The sequence below is a fragment of the Malus sylvestris genome, chromosome 11 (assembly GCF_916048215.2).
Source record: "Malus sylvestris chromosome 11, drMalSylv7.2, whole genome shotgun sequence".
NCBI lineage: Eukaryota > Viridiplantae > Streptophyta > Magnoliopsida > Rosales > Rosaceae > Malus > Malus sylvestris.
In genome coordinates, this window is record NC_062270.1 from 41,330,047 (window position 1) to 41,340,136 (window position 10,090).

The 10,090-nt window shown below is 38.2% G+C and overlaps 1 protein-coding gene and 1 long non-coding RNA gene across 2 annotated transcripts in view; one reads left to right on the forward strand and one right to left on the reverse strand.

Annotated features, from left to right (window-relative positions):
- Window positions 1-3,483: 3,483 nt before the first annotated feature.
- Window positions 3,484-5,176, reverse strand: LOC126591528 (uncharacterized). Its single transcript, XR_007612410.1, has 3 exons — window positions 4,983-5,176; window positions 4,358-4,419; window positions 3,484-3,572 (listed from the first exon to the last, which is right to left on the reverse strand). It is a non-coding gene; the product is annotated as an uncharacterized LOC126591528 (long non-coding RNA).
- Window positions 5,177-6,383: 1,207 nt separating this feature from the next.
- Window positions 6,384-10,090, forward strand: part of LOC126590867 (WAT1-related protein At3g02690, chloroplastic) — a 4,331-nt gene continuing 624 nt past the window's right edge. Inside the window, exons 1-5 of the mRNA XM_050256381.1 lie at window positions 6,384-7,146; window positions 7,238-7,360; window positions 8,614-8,763; window positions 9,513-9,684; window positions 9,922-9,982. Of these exons, the coding sequence (XP_050112338.1) occupies window positions 6,439-7,146; window positions 7,238-7,360; window positions 8,614-8,763; window positions 9,513-9,684; window positions 9,922-9,982 (1,214 nt within the window). The 5' untranslated portion in view covers window positions 6,384-6,438. The remainder of the gene's footprint in view (window positions 7,147-7,237; window positions 7,361-8,613; window positions 8,764-9,512; window positions 9,685-9,921; window positions 9,983-10,090) is intronic.

Here is a 10,090-nt window from a genome sequence, read left to right on the forward strand (position 1 = left end):
GGATGACCCCGCCCGACTATTTTATAGTTTTACTACTTGCAAATGAGATCAAACATTGAGAATTTATAAACAATATATGAATATGAGAAAGGGGCATTTTTAACTTTAATTCTTGAAGAAGATTAAAATTCAATAAAAATTTGGTGTTAGATTACATATTGATTGTAGTCCTTTAAAGTGTACTTAATTTAAATTTATATTATATATTTGTTTTAACATTTAATTGATATCTTATTTAAGGTCTCCACATTATTTTTTAAATTTATTATTATACGCATTTTAATTCATTAATTTTGTTTAACTTTCTTTATTTAGTGTACCTAAACGTGCGTACCCCGTCCCGAAGGAGGGCGTATTGGCCGTCACGTGTGAGTGACGTAACCATTTGCACAGTGCAGAAGCTAAAAAGATAAATAGAATTACGAATAAATAAAAACCGAAACACTAGCAATTCTAGCTAAGAAAAGATGCTAGTGCGAGTCTAAGTGTATAAATACACATTCAGAGAAGAAGTACATCTAGTTGCAGTCAAGTAGGACAATTACTAAGTTATAACACTCGAAAGTGAATCCTACTTTTGTGAATTTTGTCAGAATGTCGAAGGGTTCCTCGTGGCCACCAAAGCACTGCTACCTAGAACCTGGAGGGGCGAAAAACAAAGTTGAGTGGGTCAGTAAAACAAATCTTTTTCAAAAACCTTTTCTCTTTTCAAAGGTTTTAACCCCTCACTGTAAAACTTGTAACTTTCCCAGGAATATAAAAATGTGATTACTTATCTCAAAACCAGCTCAGAAATAATGATATGTAAAGTATATGCCATGTCAAATATATTTCATCATATCATATAAGTATATCAGTGAAGTAAGTTCATCATAAATAATAACATGTCAATTGAGTGATCAGCTCGGCTGAAACTATAGCTCATAATCAATCTCATCAATCAATCTAGCTGGAGTCACCATAAGTGACTTGTACGGCACTCAACTGCACACGAGTCGGAACCACTAAAATGGTCTGTACGACAGAACTGGGTGTAATATAGTTATGCTCATGCTATCTTCTCCTGATAGCTATGCGATAAATCGCTGGTCACCTACGAGTCGGAACCACCTACGAGTGGTCTGTACGACAAGATTGGGCACCTAAATTGGATCCAATGTGAGCATATGGTGCGGGGGTGACTAAATATATTTACAGGCCTGAATCACATCTTTGCTAAATCATAATCACCCTAGTGCAAGTTTATGAGCTTTCAATCACATCAACTCAACAGTCTCATAATTTTAATTTATGAACTTAACTGGCACTTACCTGTGCATTCGCATCACCAATCATGCATGTATGCAATTACTAATGCATAAATAAAATAGATATATATTTTGCATGGCATTTCATAACGCATTTCATATCACATTTCACTTAAATTGATTTTCTGGGAAAAATCTCATTTATATAGGTATATACGGAAAATAAAACTGCCCACTCACCTGGAGTTCGCCCTACAACTCCCTATCACAACACATCAAGGCGTCATGACGATCGGTTCCTGGAATAATCATTAAGACATGCCTCATAAATCATATCGATAAAATATAACTTATATAAAACACGTCACTCCGTACTTCGATCCGGAAGATCTACAACTCAGATTTCCGATTTGAAACTTCCAAAGATCTACAATATACCTCTAGGACAACATCCTAAAATTTCATTACCAACCAACGGTCGGATCTCCGTCAATTGCCAAAACCAAGTGACGGTTAACATTCTATATTATGAACTTACAACTCCAATTCCGAAAGATCCGTAAATCGGATTCCCGATCCGTAAGTTCCTATAATCCTCAAATATTACGTACTACTACGTATCAAAGTTTGGTGATGATCCGACGATTGGATCGTCGATTCACCTTTTTGGCTTAATCATGAATCGTATCGAAATTAAGTCCAAATGATCAACCAACGTTAAACCACTATCAAAACTGAACTTAGGACATCAAATATAGCTTAAAAATAACATTGGCGGCCCACTGGCCACGTGCCGCCGCACGCGCCGTCGTGGGTGGCGGTCGGCCCTCGCCGGAAAATCCAACTATTTCTAAAAATTACCAAAATTTACAGAAATGAAGATCTCAATGAGTAGAGTAAACTTTATACCTGTGGGCAAGGCCAATTTGGCCTGGAAAGGCTCCAATTCCATCAAACCTGTGAAGAACCCTAGAAATTGGTGTTTTCAATTCGACCTCCAAAACCACTCCGATGCTCCAACTAATGCTTGGGCTTTGTTCCAGGTCCTAAGGGAATGCTAATGGTGTTAATAATTGAAAGAAAACATTTCAAGATTTGAAGAATTTGTACACTAAGCCACTGCACACACCGTATGGTTTCATCCAATTTCAAGGCCAAATTCTTTGATTTTTGGGGTGTAATAGGAAGAGGGAAGATCATGGAGGGTTTTCCAAGTGATGATTTGAAGTAACTCACCGGAAAAATGAAGAAATTTCGACAGAAAAGGGTGGAGAAGCGGGTCATGGGTTGAAAACCCATTTCTGTTCTTCTTCCTCTACTTCTTGCCCTCTCTCCTTTCCTCCTTTCCCCTTCTTTGATTGGCCAGAAACTTCTCTCTCTTCTCCCCATTCGCCTAGCTCTCTCTCCTTTCTCTCCCAGAGCTCCTGCTCTCTTCCTCTGGTTGGGCAGTTTTACCCAATCTCTTCTTCTTCTTCTTCTTCACCAGTCACGCACACACACATACACACACAAAACCTTCCTTCATCTTTTTATTTTTATTTTCTTTCCCTTACATCCGAGCCATCCATTCCAGATTTCCTTTAATCTGGGCCATCCAAATGGCACACCAAATTTTTATAATAAAATTCATAAAATGCCCAAACTTCGAACTTTAAAATCTTTTTCGTTATAACTCCAAATCACGAACCGTCTACGCCCACGCTTCTGTAGCGACAAGTATTACGAGGATATGTCAAGAAAACAAATCTTAGATGGCACGACACAACGATTAACCTCGAATAATGCGCGTGCCTGAAAGGGCATTTGTGTAAAATCCTTTATTAAAACTTTAAAAACTCTTAAAATCAGGGATGGGCTGTCACATGCGTACCATAATATATTTTACTGAATAGTGTACTGAAATTTCGATACCTAAAATAGTATAATAAATTTGTGGCACATAAGAAAATATGAAAAAACTTAAGTGTATCGAAAAATTCATATCTAAACATATTATTCTAAATTAGTGTACCGAAATGTTTGTATCTAAATGACACGCCTCGATCTGAAATGTCCACTTGGACTTCAAATCGAGCTGTGCTGGCCGACACCAGGAGGGTGATGAAGCTATGAAGTGTAATGATGTGGAAAATGTGAGTAAATTTAATCCTGAAAGTGCATAAATGAAAGAGTGCGCTTGTAAGCGGGAATGAATTCATTTCACACATGATGTCAGAGCATAAGTAAAGTACAATAAAATTAGAATAAGAATTATAGCATTGGGAGTAGTCTCCAATATCAGCGTTTACCAAAAATCCTCGTCGACATGAACACTGCCACTAAATCCTGAAGGGACGAAAAACAAGGGTGAGTGTGCCTAAAAATAAAGCTTTATAAAAATCTTTTCAAAACGTAATAACCCCTTGTCATAAAACAAGTATAGTTTCCAAAATATACATACTAAGTATAGTATGAAAATGCTTATCGTAGCCTACAATATCTCAAGAATTCAATACGTCACAATATTTCGTAAATAAACTTCTAACGTCCAGTAATCACATAATCTCGCATACACAAACATATCATATCGAGTGCTCATTGACATATGTTGATACACGAGTTCATGCAGAGGTATTCTGACATGAGCATGGCTGAGTGTAATAATGATTTACACTTTAGTACTACAACCACGTGAAAACTGGCGCTAAGTGCGTCAAATACAATTCGAATTGCCTATAGCAATGTAGAACAAGACTGACACCTACAATGGATTCAAAGTGAGCGTACGGTGCGATGTGAACATACACGTGAAGCCTGGCCCTGGCTAGGGCAAGTACAAACACCAGTGCAACATGCATGATGAGCAGTAATATAAATATGATCATACTACAGAAATCTCGTAATCCACAATAATAAAATAATAATATACGTGATCGTAAATATATTTATGGCGTCACATCAAAATATGCATAAACGTGCATCCTGTAGAATTTATGAGAATTTCATAAATTCCGCCAGTATGCTAATTCTTAAAACGTTAGTCAAATCATGGTATAACGTAGAAAATTCTTTATCAAGTATATATGGAACCTAATTAAATATATAATATTTAAAAGCAAAGATCCACTCACAAATCATGTTGCCGAGTCAAACCCGCCTCGTGGGCATCGAAGATCCTTGAAGCGTGTTTCATCTAGAAACAAAATTATTTATGTAAATATATAACAAACTAACGTAAATATGCATTTTTGTACAAAGTACGGCTAATAAAGAAACTATTTTAAAATGGTTGAATTTCGAAAAATGGACGACGGATTTGGGTTTAGCACGTCGAGAAACCTAAGGAGCAATCTCGAGTTCCTCCATGCGTCGCCGCACGCGCCGCCACAAGATGGTTGCATAGGCAGCCACACGCTGGCTAGCACGCACCTTCCTCACGAGGCCTGGAGATTTGCAGGTTGAACAACCGACTTCCAGAGCTCATTTCGAGCTCGATGCTTAACCAAATTCAGTGATTCAAAAGCCAATTTTAAGCTAGGAATGTAGGGAACAAGACTATACCTATTGGAAGCCCAGTCGTGGCCGGTGTTGGCCGGGAAATTGGTCTGAAAGTGGCCAAATGGTCACGGATTCTAGTTTTCCAGAAAATCTGGGGGTTCTTCCATGGGTTTTTTTTGCCTTAGATCGTCCCCCTAAGATTATAAAAAGCATCAAGACTTCAAAATAAGAAGGAACTAAGAGGTTCTCGAGGCTCACCTTGGTTACACAGTGAAGTTTTGCTCTGAAAAATGGCGGTGGTGTTGATGTGTTTTCTCTACACTTGCAGAGATAGGGAGAAACGAGAGACGGAGGTAATGGCAGAGGGATAGAATGTCATGACAGTCACATGTGGTTCTGGTGGAGTTTGCCGAGGAGGTGGTATGTGTGGCGTTGCCTTTACACCATCTCGGTGTTTGTCGAGGAAGAAGGGAGAAGGATGACAATTGAGAGGGTTTGAAAAATGAAATAGGGAGAATAGTCCGAGAGTTATGGAAGAAGGAAAACAGGAGTAAGGGAAAAGAGTGGGGTGTGGGTCCCACTGGGCACATAGCCCAAACCACAAAAGGACGAAACAGAAAAATATCTTCCGTAAACGTGAAATTACCTAACCACCCTTCGCATTCGTAGTCCCGTAGAATTTTCATTTTAGTTCCAAATTCGATTTAGCTTGCTCCTACGTGTTCGTATTGTCGAGTATTACCCAAATACACTAAAAGAATGGGTCATACGTCCCTCAAAACTATGGTCAACGAAAGTCAAAATTCTTGCATGTAGGGCATTCTCGTCAATTCACTCTTTTAAAATTAATAAAATCGTAAAATTATGGACGGGTTGTTACACTAAACATATTATACTAAACTAGCGCACCAATATGTTTGAACCTAAATATACTAGAATACATTAGTGGCACTTTAGAAAATATGCAAAACTTGAGTGTATCGAAAATTCTCCATCAAAATATTTTCTTATATAAGATACTTACCATAAATTGGTGGCACAAAATGTTAACAAATAAAACTAATATTTTCTTACAGTATTTTTCATTAATTTATGGACACTAAAAATAATAAATTAAAAAAGAAATTGAATGCATATGCTGACATTATAGTCTAGGGACTAAAATCAATTTTTAATCTTGTATAAGACATTTTTCTAAACTTAGCATAGTATGGTTTATATATTTTGTGCTCGGTTCTTGCCGCTTCTTCTTGGTCCTAAGAGCTATAGGGCTGTTTTCATTATCAAGAAAATGGACTCTCCACCTATGACTCCCATGCCTTTATTGGTTGGACCAACCAAATTTTCGATAAGTCTTTTGGTTATAACAAGAAGCGGAACTCTCTAAAAAATGAAACTTTTTTTGGACTCATTGTTACTTTATATTTTAAATACAATATTAACATGACAATTAACGTTAAACTGGGAGATTACAAAAAATTTATAAATAATTTCACTTTTAAAGATTTCCATTTAAGAATGCTTTTTAGAGAATATAGCGACGCAAAATTGAAACTCGAAAGTAGAAACAGATCGGGCAGAATTTCCCCAAATATTTACCAAGGTGGAGGTGACGTGTGTGGTCAGCACAGCACTAAATATTGGTGACTGGTGAGTGAATATCTCCTCCGCTGAATGAAATGATTTTCAATTTGAGTGGACGAGGTACCAACTAATGGGGATGGGGTGCCTGCTATCCTCAGTCTCAGCCTCAGGCTTTTGTTGCTGCCGCTGCGGCAGCTATTACCCTGTCTCCGTTGCTATTGCGTCGCCAAGCCGCCATTCGGTTACTGGTATCAGAAGACGAGGTAATGTACCACTCGCACTCGGTCCTCCTCCACTCCCATGTTCTTCCACTTGGACTTGCCTTCCTGTTTCTGTTTCTCAATGTAATGGAAGACGACGAAGCAGTGACCCGAACAATAATTTTATTGCCAATTGCACCCTTGGTAGTGGTAGTGGTGACCCCGAACTCCAAGATTCACAGTCTTCGTCTGCCGTCGATTGCGTGGGGACAGGCCAGGACGTAGAGCACGTGGTCTCTTCCGAAGAAACTCAACAGCAGACTACCGTTGGATTGGATTTGGAATTGATACAGCAAGTACAAGAATGGGCAGTACTGGTCTCTCCCTTCTTCTTTTGGGGTACCTCCATGGTGGCCATGAAGGAGGTTCTGCCAAGAACGGGCCCTTTCTTCGTCTCAGCCTTCCGTCTAATCCCTGCCGGCCTTCTCCTCGTTGCCTTTGCCTCCTCCCGAAGGCGCCCCTTTCCATCTGGCCTCATCGCCTGGCTATCGATTGCACTTTTTGGCCTCGTCGATGCCGCTTGTTTCCAAGGGTTTCTCGCTCAAGGTTTGCAGCGGACATCTGCTGGTCTGGGCAGTGTAAGTTTGTCAGTTTAAATCAACGCACACACGCATTTCTAATCCTCCAACTCCAATTGGTAGCCTGAATCTACTGCCACTGCACTTGTAGGTTATAATTGATTCACAACCTTTGACGGTAGCTATACTTGCTTCCTTGTTCTTCGGCGAGTCTATTGGCTTTCTTGGAGCTGCTGGCCTTGTTCTTGGTGTCATTGGACTTTTACTTCTTGAGGTAAACTTTTTCTTTTTGTCATTTTCATTCTATCTCCTGTTTTCTATTGATCTAGTTATTGCTTATTGCCCCTTCGAATTTGAATTCAGAAATTTAAGCGGGGACGAACTACATCTGAATTCACAACTTTCGTTTACAGGAAATGCTTCTCAAGCTTGTTTTATGTTTTGCCATTTTCTTCTTTTAATTCTTTTTGCTGCATTTTGGATTTGACATTGCATCATTGAACAACATCTCTGAATTGCTAGTTCTAGTAATTATCTTAAGCTTTTCCTACACACAGCCAATTGATGCTTTTGTTTTTTGTTTTTATCCTTGAATAAGCTAGCATAATGAATTTCTATTTTTTATTTTTTCTGTTTGTTCTTTTCCTTCTTTCAAATGTCTATTTTGTTCAGGGGAATGAACTAGCGGTGTTAGTAGTTATGAACCCATACTTTGCTTTCAAGTAATATGATGTGCTACTTGTCATATTTTGCCACTGCCCAATCAGCATGCAGAGGAAAACACTGATGCTTAATTTTGATTAGAAAATGGGTGAAGCACAGTGGGCATTTGTTCTTTATGGCTGGGCTAGTGAAGTTCAATTCATATGATTACATATGTGAGAATCTGTGGGTTGGAATTTTGACAAATAGGTTTGAGTTTGACACAGATGGATGGCCAATGAAATATTTGGGACTTGCATTAGGGAAAATTCAAGAGAGCATTTTTTGGGACACTTGTGCAAAAAGCGGAGAAGAGATTAGATGGAGGAAGAGAGCATTTTTTGCTAAAAGAATGGAGGCTTATATCAGTACAATCAAAGAAGGGAAGAAACGTCATTGATGAAGTTGGTTTTGACTAGATCTCAGGATAGAGGAGGCCTTGCAGTGGGTAATTTTGAATTAGCATTTTTGAATGAAGTGGTTGTGGAGATTTCCGATGGAAAATGAATCTGTTTGGCAAGTTATCATCTGAGCTAGATATGATCTTGTTTCTAATTAGTGGGGTTGTGAGGTGGGGAACTGAGGCTCAAACCAAAGTCCTTGGAAATAGATCTTGTAGGGAAATAATTCCTTTTCTCATAATCTGCATTAGTAATAATGAAATAGTGAAAGAATTAGATTTTTGTAAGGTTCCTTTATGTTTTTCATATTTGGCAGATTTGGAGAACATAATTTCCTCTCATGTGCTTGTAAAAGAGGTTTGGTCAAGACCTATTGTATTACCCCTTCTCTTGCTTATATTATTTCCTAAGCTTTATTCTCCAGGCACCTTCACTTGTTTTTGATGGAAGTAACTTTTCATTATGGCAAAGTGGGGAGTGGTGGATGCTTCTTGCAGCTCAGAGCATGGCAGTTGGCACAGTCATGGTGCGCTGGGTTTCCAAGTACTCTGATCCTATTATGGCAACTGGATGGGTACGCGATGTCAACTCACTTGATAATGCTTATTACTGATGTTATTTCCTGGGTTATCCTAGAATTGTTTATTATAGCATCGAAACTCTGATCTCTATTTTAAACGTGCTTACCTTCAGTGTATAAATCTAAAATTGGGATATTAAATGTACTCATAGTTGAAGAAAGTTTCAACCCTCGCTCTCTGCGTTTGGTGCTTTATTTATTAAAACACATTTCAAAACTACCCTTAGATTGGAACTGTTAATCAATGATATACCTCTCCCCCCTCCTCTTGGGTTCATATAACCAATTGAGCTAAAGTTAATTGAACCATATTTTTGGTTGTCTACAAATATTCTAGATTATTTCATTTCTCGAGGAGGTGTTAGTTCGGGTGAAAGGAAATAGTGGTTCACTAGTGACAAGGTGGTGTTAGTATACATATCTTCGTCAACTTACCTGATGAATAGTTAAAAAGAAATGGTGGTTCAATAGTGATAAGGTGCTGTTAGAATGTAGTGTGCAAAATATGAAACTGAAAGGAGGTTTGAGTAATATGGAAACACAAACCAGGGTAGTCTACTTTCGTATTCTTGAGAGGAGGGTGGGTTATTTTATTCATAGGTACCTTCAGCAATGCATTGTTTGAAGTCATAAAATATTTATATACTTAGCTTTTAGACCTGAACTTGCTGTAGTGTTTTAGTATCTCAAGAATGCATAGAGGTCAGGGGCCCATAAACCCTTCTGTGTATGTTTGGTTGCAGCACATGGTTATTGGTGGCGCACCTCTGGTTATAATCTCCATTCTTAACCATGAAAATGCTGTCAGTGGGAGTCTAATGGAGTTCACAACAAATGATACATTGGCACTCTTTTACACATCCATTTTTGGAAGTGCCATCAGCTATGGTGTTTACTTCTACAGTGCAACAAAAGGTGTGGTCTAATTTTTTTTAATAGAATTTATGTTTTCATTTATTTTCATCATGAACTCCAGTAATTTTATTTTCAAACCTTTCACTTGCACCATTATTTTTTTAAGATCTTTTAGTCAGAATTTCTCTCTTTGAAGAGTAATTTGTTCTACCTCATTCCACTAGATTCACACTATAATTTGCAAAGACGATATTCTCTGCCTGTAGAATTGAGGTTCTTTTTCTGATCGGATTTCAGGTAGCCTGACAAAGCTCAGCTCTCTTACCTTTCTTACTCCAATGTTTGCATCGATATTTGGGTAAGATCATTCAACTAAATAAATAAAGTTAATAAACCCGTAATGATGTCCCCTGTCTAATATGGTTCAACAATAACTTTACTCATAACAATAAAGCAGAGTTTAGGG